Source organism: Rana temporaria, chromosome 9 (genome assembly GCF_905171775.1).
Source record: "Rana temporaria chromosome 9, aRanTem1.1, whole genome shotgun sequence".
Taxonomy (NCBI): Eukaryota; Metazoa; Chordata; class Amphibia; order Anura; family Ranidae; genus Rana; species Rana temporaria.
Genome location: NC_053497.1, coordinates 128,773,696 through 128,790,988, shown reverse-complemented (window position 1 = coordinate 128,790,988; position 17,293 = coordinate 128,773,696). Strand labels below are relative to the sequence as shown.

Sequence of the window (17,293 nt, the reverse complement as noted above, 5' to 3'; positions counted from 1 at the left end):
CCGGGAAGCGTGACGCGCCATAGCCGGCCGTCAATCATGTTCCCCTCTTGATAGGAACGCCTACTCCCCGAGGGAGTCTGAAACGGATTAAACTGTGAGTACAGCCCAAAAAATAAAAATAAAGGCATACTGTAGCTCACGCTAGTATGCTGCATGGCATGGTAGAAAACATATTTTTTTTTTAGGGTGAACCCCCGCTTTAAGGTAAACATTTAACTAAAAAAAAATTATCCACTTCCATTTAATGAACTGTCTATGTTCACTTTTTTCAGGGAAGGATGCGTTTTAATTTGATTGCTGTGACCCGTTCTCTGGCACATGTCCCTTACACAGCACACCATTGCATTGCACTCCTCACATTGCAGAGCTGTGAATTCTGCTAACTAGGGTTGAAAGTCCATTCTCCCATCCCAGAGTTGAATCTCTGCAGTGCTCTGTCTGCCTGGTGCTCATCATGAAATGCTCACAAGTCGTCTTGCTCCTGCTGGCCCTGTGTAGCTTCGGTGAGTAAAAGTTTGTATACTTGTAGAGCCCTTTGGAGCTTGGGAAGGTTGCAGTATATGTATAACCAAAACTTTTTTTAGTTTAGGATAAAGTTACTTTTCTGTCTGTCCCATTGGAGAGGTTTCCCTTCACTTTGCACCAGGAAGTGAGAAGAAATGTTTACAAAATTAGGAAAATTCCCCTGTTAGTTGTCACAAGAACAGAAGTCCCCACTGGAAAATGTCCCCTTTATTTCTGTTCTTCTTGTAAAGTTTGGAATTTCCCATTACTTTCTGTCCTGGTCACCAGGACAAATGGGGATAATCTACCTAGTGGGTAAGCAGACATCCATATAAAGTTGACAGGGGTTCTAATCCCCCTCTCTATCCTTAATGAAAAAAATATTACAACAGACTATACATACAATTTAATTATTATGTCTCAGTGTGGAGTGGGGATTGCATATTATGGAAAGAACAACCAACAGAAGTCTTCTGTGGCTCCATATGTCTAAGCATGCCTCATCAGCCAATATGTGGTTGTGCAGTGCATGTACAGTATTCTAATCCTCTGGATGCAAGGCTTGATTGAATGTGTAGCTGATAGTGGGCCATTGCCACTCATACAGTGAAGAAGATTGCTTCTCTTTTGAGCATTACTAATGGTGAGGGCACTAGACTGTAAACTCCTCCATGGCAGACACTGATCTAAATGGGACCCCAGTTTGCTTTGATTTACCTTCTATGTAGTTTTAGTTGCAATGTGACTCCCTGTTCTTTCTTAAGAGATGTTGATTTGTTGGTCTTTTGCCCCTTAAGAAATAAAGCACATATTGCTTATACATGTGGTATAAATATACAGGCCATATTTTTAATTTAATAAAAACTATTTCAGTCTTTGATGCCACAGACTTTTTTAGAATGTCTTATTTTATATACTATTATTGTCTATACTAATGATGGTGTATACTGTCTACAGCTACTGCGGCCTCCTCTTCCAGGTGTGAAGTCAATGAAAGCAGCCTTTGCAACTTCATATGTGATTGCTGGGATTGTTCTGATGAGCGGAACTGTGGTGAGTATAGGCTATGTAATTGTATGTAAGGCAGCTTGAAAACTCAACTCCAACCATAATGTTTTCTTTAGTTTTGGTAGCAGCGGGGAAAGGTTACAACTAGGGTCGTCCCGATACCACCTTTTTAAGACCAATTACAAGTCCTGATACTTTTTTTTTTTTTATGTCTTGTGACAGTGGCAGTATTTTTTTTTATTTTTTTTACTATTTTTATTTTTTGCTATGTTATGACCTCTGACATCTCCCCTTTAAGACAGAGAAAGGGACTAAGAACACGGATTTCCCAGTCCCTTTCCCAGCAGCCTCAGCTGCACTGAAAATGAACAGACAGGAGACAGAGGCTCCTCTCCATTCATAAACTGAAGCATCGTAAACACAGGTTGATCATGAACACAGGTGATCGCTGACTCTGTTCATTTGGAAATGGAAGGAGCCGGGTTTACCTCTGCTCTCCATCCTGACAGATCGAGGACAGAGGGGTGGAGGAGGACATGGAGGGGGACACGGAGTGCGGAGAGGGACAGCAGCAGAACAGAGGGGGGACACGGAGGGGGAGAGCAGCAGAACGGAGGGGGAAATGGAGCGCGGAGGGGGAGAGCAGCAGAACGGAGGGGGACACGGAGAGCAGAGGGGGGCAAGCAGCAGAACGGAGAGGGGACACGGAGCGTGGAGAAGGAGAGTAGCAGAACGGAGGGGGACGCGGAGCAGGAGAACAGCAGAACGGAGGGGGACGTGGATGGGGAGAGAAACAGAACGGCGGGGGACACTGAGTGTGGAGGGGGAGAGCAGCGGAGGGGGAGAGCAGCAGCATGGAGGGGGGACTGGAGGAGGATACAGGGACAGTCAGCGTTGATTGGTGTGGCTTTGGGGGGAGTTACAAGCACCGATCACCGCTGTATAGATTTCACTAAAGCAGCTGAAAAGGCGGGGTCCGGGGAGAAGTTGTCAGGCTTTATTGAAATCTATACAGGCAGATCGGTGCTTGTAACTCCCCCTGCCGCACCGATCATCCATGACTGCCCATGTATCGGGTGAAGCATCAGGGCATTTTTCCCCGAAAATGCTCGGCATCGGTACTGATACCGATACTAGTATCGGTATTGGGACAACCCTAGTTACAACCTCTCGGGTAATACACTAGTTTTTACCACTGGAAGATCTGTTCTAGTATATTTTACTTCAGATCTCCTAATGCAGTCTTTTTCAACCAGGGTGCCTTCTACGCTCTTCAGGGGCATCTTGACAAATTGTCAAAAAATTGCCCCATATTACCCAAAAATTGTGTGTAAGCCAGTGAGTGGATCGAGCCTGCCTTTTTGTTACACAACAAAGCCATAGGTTTTCATTGTGCAAAATTACAAACTTGGACACCATTTAGGCCAACCGCCAGCACCCTAACAACTACTGATGCCATCAGTTGATAAGGAGGACATCTGTCAAGTGGACAGCATCCTTGTTTGACCCCTCACCCCTCTGTGTCAGCACTGGGGTCACATTGGCAACATAGCGGAGAAAATGAGTGCTGGAATATTAGTCCGTACCAGTGTGCAAAAGTGTATTTGCTTTGCAAGAAATAAACATCTCTAATGGCGGGTGTCTTGCGTGTGTGGCTGTCGCTGCTATGTGTAAAACTATTAGCCCAAAATTGTGCATAATTTTAAAGGGTGTCTTAACTGTCCTAATGGGCAATGCCCCATCCTAACGCCTCCTAAAAATAACCCTCTCTGTAACCCTAAATTTGGCCATACATTGAACCCCTGATCCCCCACTGTACAGCAGGCAGGGTATCCTCTCCCAGCACCCACTTTCACAATTTTTAAAACTGAGGCCGTTGTGCACAAAGACTACAAGTCCCATCATCCACAATGGCTGATGGCTTGTAGTTCTCAATGAACTACAAGGGTGTTGATGAGCGCTCTCGTAGTTCATTGGGTTTTCCTGCAATTCAGTAACTGTCTGCCGGTACTGGAAGACAGCTAGACTGGGTGTCTTCAGAAAACTGACATTGCACCCACGATCAGCTTTTACATGCTGCTATAATAAATACAGATTTTTGAAATCCTCTGGTGATTTATTTATTTTACAAAAGGTGAACTCATCCTTTAGGGGCCTTGTTGGAAAATAGTCTATTGATCAGCAGCTGCAGCCAGTGCCACTGTCAGGATACAATGTCCTGGCAGGGAGGATTCCTCTATCCTCCTGAACAAAAAAAAAAAAAAAAAACATGTATGGCCAGCTTAACCTAGTCCCCTAAATTAGAACTCCAAGCAAAATGATTTTTGTTTTGAAAGATACAGGGAAGGGTTAGCTTACTATAGTTTACTATTGGGGAGATTCACCCTCTCTATTGTCAGTAGGACAGTAAGTAATGGAAATCCAACATTTTATAGTGGTTACCAGCTAAGGAGTAGATGGAGTGTGTTCTGATGGGGGCACCTGTTCAGGGAACAACTGTCAAAAATCTAGGATCTTTTCTTATAGTCCTGTCATGCCTCTGGGATAGAAAGAGAAGGTACATCTCTGCACTAAGGATACAACTGTAAAAAACTGATAGTGATTCTTCTATTCTCTCTCTTAATTTTTTTGACTTGAGTTCTACATGTGACCCCTTGCTTACATAGCTGCCCCCTATATGTTGAAGACTAATCGTCTCATGCCTAAAGAACTGGCTTCTCTGTAAAGGTTTTTGCTGGGATTTCCCCATATCTATTGTTTTTGTGATATCCTGTCACTTGCACTGGCATTTAGATAAAAATCTCCCCAATGGAGACACACACAGTGTGAAGAAGTAAAGTGAACAGGAAGAGGACAGAGTACCTCACAATGGGCACTGCAGATGCAGAGCTGGGAACTCAGGGCAGAGATCTCACCAATAGAGTCCCCCAAGATATATAAAGAACTACCAGGAGGCTTAAAGGGGCTGTAAAGGTTTTGTTTTTTATTTTCTAAATAGGTTCCTTTAAGCTAGTGCATTGTTGGTTCACTTACCTTTTCCTTCGATTTCCCTTCTAAATGTTTTTTTTCTTTGTCTGAATTTCTCACTTCCTGTTCCTCCTCAGTAAGCTTGCCCCCATCACCCGAGCCGTTCTGGCTGGGGGTTAGTCAGTGTGCTCGCCCCCTCCCTTGGGACTACATCCCTGCGGGGAGACGCTGACTAACCCCCAGCCAGAATGGCTCGGATGATGGGGGCAAGCTTACTGAGGAGGAACAGGAAGTGAGAAATTCAGACAAAGAAAAAAAACATTTAGAAGGGAAATCGAAGGAAAAGGTAAGTGAACCAACAATGTACTAGCTTGAAGGAACCATTTTAGAAAATAAAGGAACCTTTACAACCCCTTTAACTCTCCAGTATCTGCCAAAAACTGGTATCTGTTTTGGTTGGTCCAGTCCTTAAAGGTGCAGTATTATTTCCCTTGTTATGTATAGAGATGTGATATCTGATTGTATATTACCGGTGCACATCAGGGAGTTTAGAAACACATGATTACTCTACCCCCAGGTTACCATCGAGATTCGCCAGTATGGGGCATTCCATTCAGCTGTGATTTCGAGAATGACGACTGTGGCTGGAAGGACATCAGCACGTCTAGCTACCGATGGGTGAGAGACAGACGAAGTTCCTCCATGTGGGGCTCCAGACATCACGGTGATCATACACTGCGACAAAGATGGGGTAACTCCAGTCATTCATATTTATCTCCCCAGATGACAGTTTTGACCTCAATAACATGTTCAGAACATTTTCTGGAAAAATCTAGAAGACTTCTTCATACATTTTGCTGTAATGCTATTGGGTGCCAGTTGGTAGATATATTGTGTTACGTGTTTATTAGAAAGTATTAAAGCGGAGGTCCACCCTAAAAAAAATAATAATTTTTTTTATACTTACTAGAAATGTCTGTTGCTAGGCAGGTCGTCCTAATCTGCCACTTCCTATTCCGCAGTAGTCTTCATTCTTCTCCCCCTCGTGTTGTCTTCTGGGGAATCGGACGCGCTGTCTTCTGGTATCTGTGTGTGTCACAGAAGACAGCCGGCCATTCACAAACCTGCAAGGCTCCACTGCCTGTTTCCCTTAGTACGAATGGCGGCGCCGGGGCCCGACATCGCGGGCACCCTGGACAGGTAAGTGTGCTTATTAAAAGTCAGCAGCTGCAGTGTTTGTAGCTGCTGACTTTAAAAACGAAAAAAATAAATCTTTTTGTCCATGGACGGACAAAGCTGCTTAAATCTTGACTTGTGGGTTATGTTCCTGTTTATAAGAGAGGAGGACTCATCTCCTATGAACAGGAACATAACCCACAAGTCAAGATTTATGTTCCTGTTCTATAGGAGATGACTCCTCTCCTATCGAACAGGAACATAACCCACAAGTCAAGATTTAAGGAGCTGTGTCCGTCCATGGATGACAGAGAAAAGGATTTTACGGTGAGTACAAAAAAATCCTATTTTTCAGCTGGAACACTGCTTTAAGAGCCAACAAAATGGCTGCCAGTGGGTCTCTGAACAAAAAAAATGAATAGTGCACAGTGAAAATCGACTACTAGAAACAACGTACAAAACCTGCGGTGTAGTCACACAGGTAAGGGCATTGTGCAAACTGGACTAGCGCCATTCTCTCCCCAATCACCACCATCTTGCTGCCCCACCGTGTGGCAGAGCTACATAATGCAGCTGACTTTTCCATGTTTACCCTCTGTTCAGTTATGTGGCTTTGTGCCTGCACTATAGCTTCTTCAGCAGCTCTGTAGTGGGGAATCCAGCACCTCCACCCGAAGCTTAGTGGATTTATTTATTTTTAAATTGGACTGAGATACACAGATGAGCTGCCATTGCCATCCTCCTTCCGAAAATGCTTGTTGCCTTTCAATCTCTTTCTACTAAATCGCAACACGTATGCAACAGCTGATGTCTGACTGAAGAGCTCCTGAGAGAGATATGTAAACACTGCAAATATATGTAGGTCAGATTTCATGAATGGGATTTACAACCACTTTAAGTTCCATTTAAAGGCTTGCTGCTGCCATTTTTAGTAGGCTGTTTTTCTTTCAGAATTTTTATTTGCTGGCAATTCTGTTTACATTCAGCTGTCAGCAGGAAAGCACTGACAGCTGATGAGTCATCAGTTGTTAAGGACAGGGCAGTCGGCTTCCTGGCCCGCTACTTAACAACCAGCTAATCCTCACACAGAATTTGAATCGGTTGAATCTTTTATTCGGACCGATCCGAATTAGAATGATTTATTATTTAGAAATTGAATTGGATTAAATTTCAACTAAATTCAAAACTATTGTCATTTGGAGATTCGGATGTATCCAAATCTCCGAATGACAATAGTTTTGAATTGAATTAAACATTTGTCTACTATCAGCCAGAATTCTTGGGTAGTCACTGGGCCTCAGGCTTGGTGTATGGAGTCAGCGTGGCTCTTTTTTGCTGGCAGCCAGCAAAAATTCCTAACATGACCCTTCCTTCTTTCCTCCACACAGGCTGGTTCATGGCAGCTGAAGGTTTCAGCGGAAAACATGCAGCATCAGCACGCCTCCAATCCCCTGTTCTGAGAGAGGCAGCTTCCACATGTGAGATCCACATTCACTACCACATGTCGTCTGCAGGTAAGAAGGAGAGATGCAATAATCGGAATGTATACAAGTAGGCAGTAATTCAACATAATATTAGATTAGATTTACCCCCTTCATGACCAGGCAATTTTTTGCGAAACGGCACTGCGTTACTTTAACTGGCAATTGCGTGGTCGTGCAGCGCTGTACCCAAATAAAATGTATGCCCCTTTTTCCCCACAAATAGAGCTTTCTTTTGGTGGTATTTGATCAGCTCTGCGGTTTTTATCTTTTGCGCTATAAACAAAAAAAAAAACACAATTTAAAAAAAAAAAATACTTTTATGTTTCACTTTCTGCTATAAAACACATCCAATAAAAAAATATAACAAATTCAATTTCTTCATCAGTTTAGGCCAATATGTATTCTACTACATATTTTTGGTAACAAAAATCCCAATAAGTGTATATTGATTGGTTTGCGCAAAAGTTATAGCATCTACAAACTATGGGATACATTTATGGATTTATTTTTTTCTAGTAATGGCAGTGATTAGCGACTTTTAGTGGGACTGCGACATTGCAGCGGACAAATCGGACACTAAGTGACACTTTTGGGGACCAATGATGCCAATACAGTGATCAGTGCTAAAAAATATGAACTGTCACTGTACTGATGAGACTGGCAGGGAAGGTGTTAACAGGGTGGATCAAAGGGTTAAATGTGCTCCTAGGGAGTGCTTGCTAACTATGTGGGGGATGCTTTAACTGTGGGAAGACAGAGATCCGTGTTCCTGTTTAGCAGAAAGACAGGATCTCTGTCTTCCTTACTACCAGAACGATGATATGCCTTGTTTACAATTCTCAGGTCCCAACGGACATCGGGTCCCCTGTTGTGTCCAATCACAGCGGGAGCGGGCCGCTGGCGGCGCTCATGCGCATCGCAGACCCGGAAGTGCAGAATCAAGTACCTGTATATGATTCTGCACAGAGGAGCCGCCGCCCCACGGTAAATGTACGTGGGGCAGTCTGCAACCGGTTAAAGTAGAACTCCAATCAAAAGTTTTTAGTTTTGGATAGAGAGAAGGAGGGTTAGACCTTTTTGTAAGGTTCTTCTTGCATTCTTTGCCCTCATTGCTTCCTTTCCTAGCGACATGGCAGGAAGCCATTAGAAATGTTTTCAAATTGGGAGAAAAATCCCAGTTTGACAGTTGTCAGCAGAACCGCTGCCTCCATTGGAAATGCTATCTGCTCCTTTTCAGACATAAAACTTTCCCTCACTTGTTGTCCCTGTATTAAACTGATATTAACCACTTAAGCCCCGGACCAATATGCTGCCTAAAGACCCAAGGGGTTTTTACAGTTCGGGACTGCGTCGCTTTAACAGACAATTGCGCAGTCGTGCGACGTGCCTTCCAAACAAAATTGGCGTCCTTTTTTCCCCACAAATAGAGCTTTCCTTTGGTGGTATTTGATCACCTCTGCGGTTTTTATTTTTTGCGCTATAAACAAAAATAGAGCGACAATTTTGAAAAAAATTCAATATTTTTTACTTTTTGCTATAATAAATATCCCCCAAAAACATATATAAAAAATGTTTTTTCCCTCAGTTTAGGCCGATACGTATTCGTCTACCTATTTTTGGTAAAAAAAATCACAATAATCGTTTATCGGTTGGTTTGCGCAAAATTTATAGCGTTTACAAAATAGGGGATAGTTTTATTGCATTTTTTTTTTTTTTTTTTTTTTTTACTACTAATGGCGGCGATCAGCGATTTTTTTCGTGACTGCAACATTATGGCGGACACTTCGGACAATTTTGACACATTTTTGGGACCATTGTCATTTTCACAGCAAAAAATGCATTTAAATTGCATTCTTTATTGTGAAAATGACAGTTACAGTTTGGGAGTTAACCACAGGGGGCGTAACATTATAACATTCAGTGTTCACTTAATGTGTGTTTACTACTGTAGGGGGCTGTGGCTGTAGGATTGACATCATCGATCGAGTCTCCCTATAAAAGGGATCACTCGATCGATGCGCCGCCATAGTGAAGCACGGGGAAGCCGTGGTTACACACGGCTCTCCCCGTTCTTCAGCTCCGGGGAGCGATCGCGACGGGGCGGCTATAAACGAATAGCCGCCCCCTCATCCCGGATCGCTCCCCGAGGCTTACCGACCGCCGCATGTAGCGGGGGGGGGGGGGGGGGGTCCCGATCGGACCCCCCACCCACATCAAGCAGAGGACGTACGGGTGCCATTCTGCTGACGTATATCTGGATGAGGAGGTCGGCAAGTGGTTAAGGATGAATCTTCTAGATAGGGACTCTGACAGTAGTAAACATCTAAAATGTACATAGAAGCGCCACACAACTGCTAAAAGGTCCGGATACAACTTTATTCCAATAAAATCCAGAGGGACGATCCAAAGAGTATCCAATTTTGGGGTCCAAAAATGTACCCTCACCAGGGCTTGAGATAGAAAAGGATGTGAATGAACTAGAAATCACCTGGACATTAAATGGTATTTCTTCCAATCTAATTAGCACATAGAAACCCAAAAAGCTGATGACATTACCTGTGCTCATAATTACACTTGTATTACTAGTGTAGTGCGGGATGCACGTGGAAACCTTTTTTGTTGTCACACAGGATCTGAAAGTGGGTGAATGAACTTTCTGCCTGTCTGTGCATCCAAAAACAAAACCCGATTTGTTTCAGTGGCGTCACATGGGTTGGTGTCACCTGGTGTGGTAAAACCTGGTGTCACACACCCCCTCCACCAGGTACGGACCCCCCCCTCCGCTAAGTACAGACCCCCTCCCTCAGTGCAGACCCCCATCCCACAGTATACACCTGCCTCCCTCAGTCCAGACACCCCCACCCCCCCTTCCACTAAGTACAGACCCCCTCCCTCAGTGCAGACCCCCTCCCTTTGTATACACCTACCTCCCTCACTCCAGACACCCCTCTCCACTAATTATAGACCCCCCTTCTCCACTAAGTACAGACCCCCTCCCACAGTATACACCTGCCTCCCTCAGTCCAGGCCCCCTCTCCACTAAGTACAGACCCCCTCCCTCAGTACAGACACCACTCCCACAGTATACACCCGCCTCCCTCAATTTAGATCCCTCCTCTCCACTAATTATAGACCCCCTTCTCCACTAAGTATTGACCCTGTCCCTCAGTCCAGACCACTCCCTCCACTAAGTACAGACCCCCCCCCCCCTCAGTACACACACCCCTCTCCACTAAGTATAGACCCCCGTTCCTCAGTCCAGACCCCCCTCCACTAAGTACAGACCCCCCCCTCTCTCAGTACACACACCTCTCTACAGTTGTACTAGTAGGGTGGTGGTGGGGGACAATTATGTCCTAGGGGGGCATTTTGGCAGAGGAGAGGACTTGTGCAGGTAGGGATGTGAGGTTCAGATATGTGCTGGGGGGCACTTTGGGAGGTTTTAAATCCAACCCCCACTTCTAGCAAAGGTTCTTTACCCTCCCAAAGTACCCCCCAACACATATCCTCTTAACCACCCCACAATCACGCCTCCATCTTTTCTAACTTACCCTCCCCCCGTGTCCTTCTACAATACAATAAGCTTGGCACAGACCATAACTCAGCGTGGGTGTCCCTCCTCCGGTCTGTGTAGATGTAAACAGCTGGGGAGGGGGAGGCAGCTTCGGTCCACTCTGCTATGTGAGACAGCTGAAACAACTCGGCTAGACAGTGAGAGATGCGGATCAGTGTCACTGGTGCAGTGGTGGTGCCCCTGCCGACGATTGTCATCCAGGTGCGGTCTGCACCCACCTAGTGACGCCACTGATTGGTTTAATACTGAACTCTGTTCTGCCCCATAATTCTTCCTTAAGAGATATTTTCATGATGGGGAAAGTGATGAATGTGTAATATATTACTTATTGCTTACTTATTACTTATTGCTGGCAGTCTTTTAATCATTAGTCAAGCAAATACTGAAACAAACAGCTTTAGTAATTTTAACTCTTAAAGGAGTTCTCTGACCTAAAACTTTTAACCCCCGCTGTGCCCGGGCTGTAAAAATATAGAAAATAAACTGTCCCTTACCTGCCTACGATCCCCCGTTGTTCCGATATCGCCGTCCCGTTCTCCGGTCCCGGTCTCTTCCGCTTCCTGTGTGTCGGTGACTCATAGTGCGCTCAGCCTATCAGCGGCCGTGACGGGACATTGCTGCGGCCGCTGATAGGCTGAGCGCACTATGAGTCACCGACACACAGGAAGCGGAAGGGGCCCGGGACCGGAGAACGGGACAGCGATATCGGAACAACGGGGGATCGTAGGCAGGTAAGTGACAGTTTATTTTCTATATTTTTACAGCCCGGGCACAGCGGGGGTTAAAAGTTTTAGGTCAGAGAACTCCTTTAAGCCTCGTTCACACGATCAGTCCATCCGATGAGAACGGTCTGAAGGACCGATGAAGCTGACTGATGGTCTGTCGCGCCTACACACCACCGGTTAAAAAAACGATCGTGTCAGAACGCGGTGACGTAAAACACAACGACGTGCTGAAAAAAACGAAGTTCAATGCTTCCAAGCATTCGTCGACCTGATTCTGAGCATGCATGGATTTTTAACCGATGGATGTGCCTACTAACGATCGGTTTTGACCTATCGGTTAGGAATCCATCGTTTAAATTTAAAGTAAGTTGGCTTTTTTTTAACCTATGTATAAATAACCTATGGGGCCCACACACGATCGGTTTTGACCGATGAAAACCGGTCATCAGACCGTTGTCCTCTGGTTAACCTATCGTGTGTACGAGGCCTTAGACCAATTCTGAGCTTTGCCCATGCAATGATGGCCTCTCCACTAGCACATACTTTCCCTTCGCTCCTGCAAAACTTAATGCAGCCACCAAGTGTGAAGAAAAATACAGGTACATCTGGGTATGGAGGAGCATGCAACTCTCTCTTCTCTTGTTTCACATGGGGAGAGAGGAGAGAGTTCTTAGTCCAAACTGGAGCTTGCAGAGGTACACAGGAGGCAGGCACTGTGCTGTACATATATTCTCCAGCCAGCAGGGAGGGGGTGGGGCCTGGAGCTCCACTGACGCTCTGACTCCGGCCAATGCAGCCTGTATGCTCGGGACTCAGAAGACCGCAGGGTAAGGGCTGAAATCCGAGTGGCAGTGGCAGTTGGTGGCACCGAAAGCCCATGGATGGTGAGGTCAGGAATCCATAGCGCCAAAATTAATCCAAAAGTTCTTGGGACTTGCTGCACTTGGCTTAGTGTTTTTCACATGATATTGTCCTCCATAAAAAATTATTACATTGCAATAAATTAAACCTGGTTGGAGATGTATAAGAACAAGAAGTTTTTATTGATAACAGCCACAAGGCCAAAAATGTGTCTTTCAGTGCATGCAGACTCCCTGTCACTGGGGGATATGGTTGAAGGCTCCATGCACTATATTAGGCATATTATTATCAACATATTATTATCAACAAGTACATTGCTTACCATTGATCTTATGACCAGCAAGTGGGTTTTGTCTGCATGCACTGAAAGCCAAATTTCTGCCCTTGTGGCTGTTATCAATAAAAACGTCTTGTTCTTAAACATCTCCAAGCAGATTTAATTAAAGGCAATGTACCAGTAATTCTTTTTTTATGGAGGACAATCTCATGTGAGAAACATTAAGCCAAGTGCTTTTGGCTATATTTTGTCTATGTCAGCAAGTGGAATTATAGAAGTCCATAAAGCAGTGTTGTGTTTCACTATGTGTGTAAGATGTGCCATGGATGGCCGATGCCCTAACAGGTGTCAAACTGGCGGCCCTCCAGCTGTTACGGAACTACAAGTCCCATCATGCCTCTGCCTGTGAGAGTCATGTTTGTAACTGCCAGTCTTGCAATGCCTCATGGGACTTGTAGTTCCGCAACATCTGGAGGGCCACTAGTTTGACACCTGTTAGTTAGCGCATCGGCCATCCACACACATAGTGAAACACAACACTGCTTTATGGACTTCTATAATTCCACTTGCTGACCAGGCCTATTTCTGATATTTGTTTTTTACAAGTAAAAATCTGTATTTTTTGCTAGAAAATTACTTAGAACCCCTAAACATAAACATATTTGTTTTAGCAAAGACCCTAGAGAATAAAATGGCGGCCATTGCAATATTTTATGTCACACTATTTTTGCGCAGCAGTTTTTCAAATGCAATTTTTTGGGGAAAAATACACTGAATACAATGAATAATAAAAAATAAAAAAACAATATATATACCCCAATTTTGTTGTATAATATAAAACATGATGTTATACCAAGTAAATAGATACCTAACATGTCATGTTTAAAAATTGCATGTGCTCTTGGAATGTCGCTAAACTATGGTACTTAAAAATCTCCATAGACTATGATTTAAAAGTCTCTACAGGTTACCAGTTTAGAGTTAGAGGAGGCCTAGTGCTAGAATTATTGCTGTCGCTCAGACGTACCTTACATGTGTGGTGCGAAGACCGTTTACATTTGTGGGCGTAGCCTACGCATTCACCACTGCGTACAAGCACACAGGGATGGGGGCACTTTAAAAATGTTTTTATTTTAAACATTTTTTTTATTACTGTTTACATTTTTTTTTTTTTTTAATAAAAATTTTTTATTTTCGTCCATCATACAGGATAAGTGCGGTTACAAGAACAATGTAACATTCAAACAAACAATATTCTTGCGGGCGCAGCCGCTTCCACATATGCAACATAAGCAAGTCATTAGAGTATACTTGGGCGTAACATGACCATAAGCTTAGTGGACAGAGCGGATGCCAGTGGGCTGTATTTCTAACATTAGGCAGCTGACGCAAGTAGCGAAACTGTCGGGCAGCTGTTAGCCCTTAACTTCCCAGGTGTATCCCCGGGTGTGGTAATACCTGAGGTGTGTCTGGTGGGCAGACCTGGTTCCTGCTTAAGGGTTCGAGGGTTAGGGGGGAGGGTCGGGGGGGGTCGAGCCGCCACAGCTCATCGACGTATGAGGTTGAGAGGGCATTGTGCGTTGGTTTCCTGAGATGATGGCTTTGTAATCATCCGACAGGGTAAAGTGCCGCCAGCAGGCCCAAGTCTCGTTGAACTTTGCCGGCGTGTCGTTGCTCTGGTGGATCAGTTCCTCCATCTCCATTATCTTTTGGAGGCGTTGAAACCAATCGGATATAGAGGGGGGTTTTGGGGAGAGCCAGAAAAGTGGGATGCACATCCGCGCGGCGTTTACCATGTGCATGGCCAAGGAGCGGCTGTATTTCCTCGGGCGCGATTTGGCATGATGGAGAAGGAACTGGGCAGGCGCGAATTCTAGAGTATCGGTGGTGACATGTGTTATGTATTTATGGACCTTAGTCCAGTAGGGTTGGAGTTTGGGGCACGTCCACCATATGTGGAGGAAGGAGCCCGTCTCCAGATGGCATCTCCAGCACACTTTAGGGAGTGCCGGGTTAATTCTGTGTAGCTTGAGTGGGGTTTTGTACCATCTGGAGAGGAGTTTGTAGGCGTTCTCCTGTGTCTGGACGTTAATCGACCCCTTGTGGGCGAGTCTATATATGTGTTCCCACTCCCTGTCTGATAGTTCCAGCGAGAGGTCGTTTTCCCACTGCTGGTTGGCCCAGTGAAGTTTCGGAGATTGTGAGGAGAACAGTAGTCCGTATGTCGTGGAGATTAGATGTCTCATTGGCGCTGTAGAGTTGCACAGGTTTTCGAAGGGGGTGTAGGGTCTGGACCATTGTACACCGGGCTCTTTTTTGTCTAGGAAGTGCCTAATCTGGAGGTAAGTCCAGAAAGGGAACTCACTCTTACTCATTTTGGTCGCTAGTTCTGTTTGCAGCAAAAGACGGTCTGCGGCATAAAATTGACCTGCCCTTACCGTTTTGTGGGGCCAGCCGTCAGCTAAGAAGGTAGGGTTCATTCCCGGCGGGAAATTGGGATTCAGTCGCAGGGGGGTCATGGGACCGGTCCGGTCTGCTATTTTGTATTTAGCGCAGGCCGTCCGGAAGGCCAGTAGGGAGGGGCGTATGAGGGGGTGGTCGCCCCAATCTTGTAGGGCGTTGCCCTTTACGATCCATGGCAGGTGTGTTAGGGGCAGAGAGGAGAATGATTGCTCTAGGTCAACCCAGTTCTTTCTCATCCCGTTTGTTGTCCAGTCTACGATCCTGGACAGCCCACAGGCTAGGTTGTACTTGTGTAAGTCGGGCAACCCCAGGCCTCCCTGTAATTTAGGGACCGTGAGTCTCGCATAGCTTAAACGGGGGCGGGTGTCCTGCCACACAAACCTCGTGCATGCCGATTTGTAGGATGAGTAGAAGGCCGGGGGGAGCCTGATGGGTATGGCTTGCATAGTGTATAGAACCCGGGGGAGTATGTTCATCTTGACCACTGCTACCCTACCGAACCACGATAAAGGTTTTGGGGACCATTCTTTCAAGTCTTTCAATATGTTTTGGAGCAGTGGGGTGTAGTTAAGTGGGTATAGGTCTGTTAGAGAGGAAGGGAGTTGGATCCCCAAATATGTGATGGCGCGGGCGGACCATTTGAACGGGAAGTTTAATTTGCACTGGTCGTAGAGAGTCGTAGGCAGAGTTACATTTAGGGCCGATGATTTTGAAAAGTTGATTTGGAGGTTGGTCAGTACTTTGAAATCCTCAAAGTCTTTCATCAGGTTGGGGATGGTTGTTAGGGGGTCTCTGAGAAATAGGAGAATATCATCCGCGAAGGCGGCAATTTTATAGGTCCTCTTGTCAATCTGGATTCCTTTAATTGTGGGGTTAGCTCTAAGGCGCTGTAATAGGGGTTCTAACGTGAGAATGAACAGTAGGGGGGAAAGGGGGCACCCCTGACGCGTCCCATTTGCGATGGAGAAGGCGTCCGACAGGTGGTTGTTCACTCGTACTCTCGCCGTGGGGTCCGCGTAAAGTGCCGAGATAAAGCTCAGCATGGTCGGCGGGAGATTCACGGACTGCAGCGTTGCCTGCATAAAATCCCATGCCACCCTGTCGAACGCCTTCTCCGCGTCGAGGGATAAGAAAAACCCAGGGGACTTGTTGGATGTAAGCCAGTGGTGTACGTTTATCGCTGTGAGGGTGTTATCCCGGGCCTCCCTCCCGGGGACGAAGCCTGCCTGATCCAAAGCCACCATATTGGGCAAGTAAGGCAGTAGCCTGTTAGCTATGGTTTTAGCGAACCACTTGAGGTCCACGTTTAGGAGGGATATTGGCCTGTAATTGGATACTGCACTGTTTACAATTTTTACACTGTCCCTTTCAGAAAAATGTAAACGTCCCTTGCGATGACAATACAGCATGACAGGTCCTCTTTATGGAGAGATCTGAAGTTTAAAAGACCCCAAATCTCCTCCTCTACCCCTTAAAATCAAAAGATAAAAAATTATTTATCTTTTGCTTTAAAAAAAAATTGGCCTTGTTTTCATGTGGCTGAAACTGCCACTTCAGGCAGACAGGACAGATATAATCTTGGGATTTTTAGACCAAAAGGATGTCGGTAAGGGATATTTCAGGGACAGATGTAAAATAACACAGATTTTTACATACTATCCCTGGTTTTACTGAGGCTGGCAACCCTAATGGGGGCCCCCCTAGTGGCATGGGGCCCTCGGGCAGTGCCTGTGTGCTCGAATGGTCAGTCCACCCCTGGTGTCCAGCTGCCTATCTATGGCCAGCTTTGCTCTTGAGGCTGGTCATAGAGGGTAGATGCTTGATTGGGAATATTAAACATTTGGCTGCACTGTTGCCTGATGTATCTTTTTTTTAACACGTTATGCTGGCCACGCTTGACAATTTCAACAATCTTTAATCAGTTTTTACAGCTTTTGCAAAAACGATCAAACATGACTACCTCCAACAGTTTTTATAAACACCTTGAAAAGATCTAAAGTGCTGACGGTAGGCTGCCTTGATGCATTTGGTTGTGTTGAAATTGACTAAAGTCTGCTGTATGTGGGGTCAGCATTAGTTATCTCCTTTTCCTTTTCTCTTTGGAAAATAGAAAGGGCAGGGCCAGGATTTTCAGACAATTTGGAAAAAACAGTAAATAATTGGTTGCTCAATTTTGATTACCTGACGAAGAGAACTTTCATATTTAATGTATTGAGTGATAAAGATCTATTTATGGTGAAACCCTTCCCTTTGC

At 45.2% G+C, this 17,293-nt stretch overlaps 1 protein-coding gene across 4 annotated transcripts in view; it reads left to right on the top strand.

Moving 5' to 3' along the window:
- The first annotated feature begins 310 nt into the window (after window positions 1-310).
- The window catches only part of MAMDC4 (MAM domain containing 4), a 117,115-nt gene continuing 100,132 nt past the window's right edge, over window positions 311-17,293 (top strand). Inside the window, exons 1-4 of one of the 4 annotated variants that reach the window (XM_040324482.1) lie at window positions 311-503; window positions 1,462-1,557; window positions 5,057-5,230; window positions 7,044-7,169. In XM_040324482.1, coding sequence (XP_040180416.1) covers window positions 455-503; window positions 1,462-1,557; window positions 5,057-5,230; window positions 7,044-7,169 — 445 coding nt within the window. In that variant the 5' untranslated portion in view covers window positions 311-454. The remainder of the gene's footprint in view (window positions 504-1,461; window positions 1,558-5,056; window positions 5,231-7,043; window positions 7,170-17,293) is intronic. The other 3 variants (XM_040324481.1, XM_040324480.1, XM_040324478.1) reach the window with 3 other exon arrangements.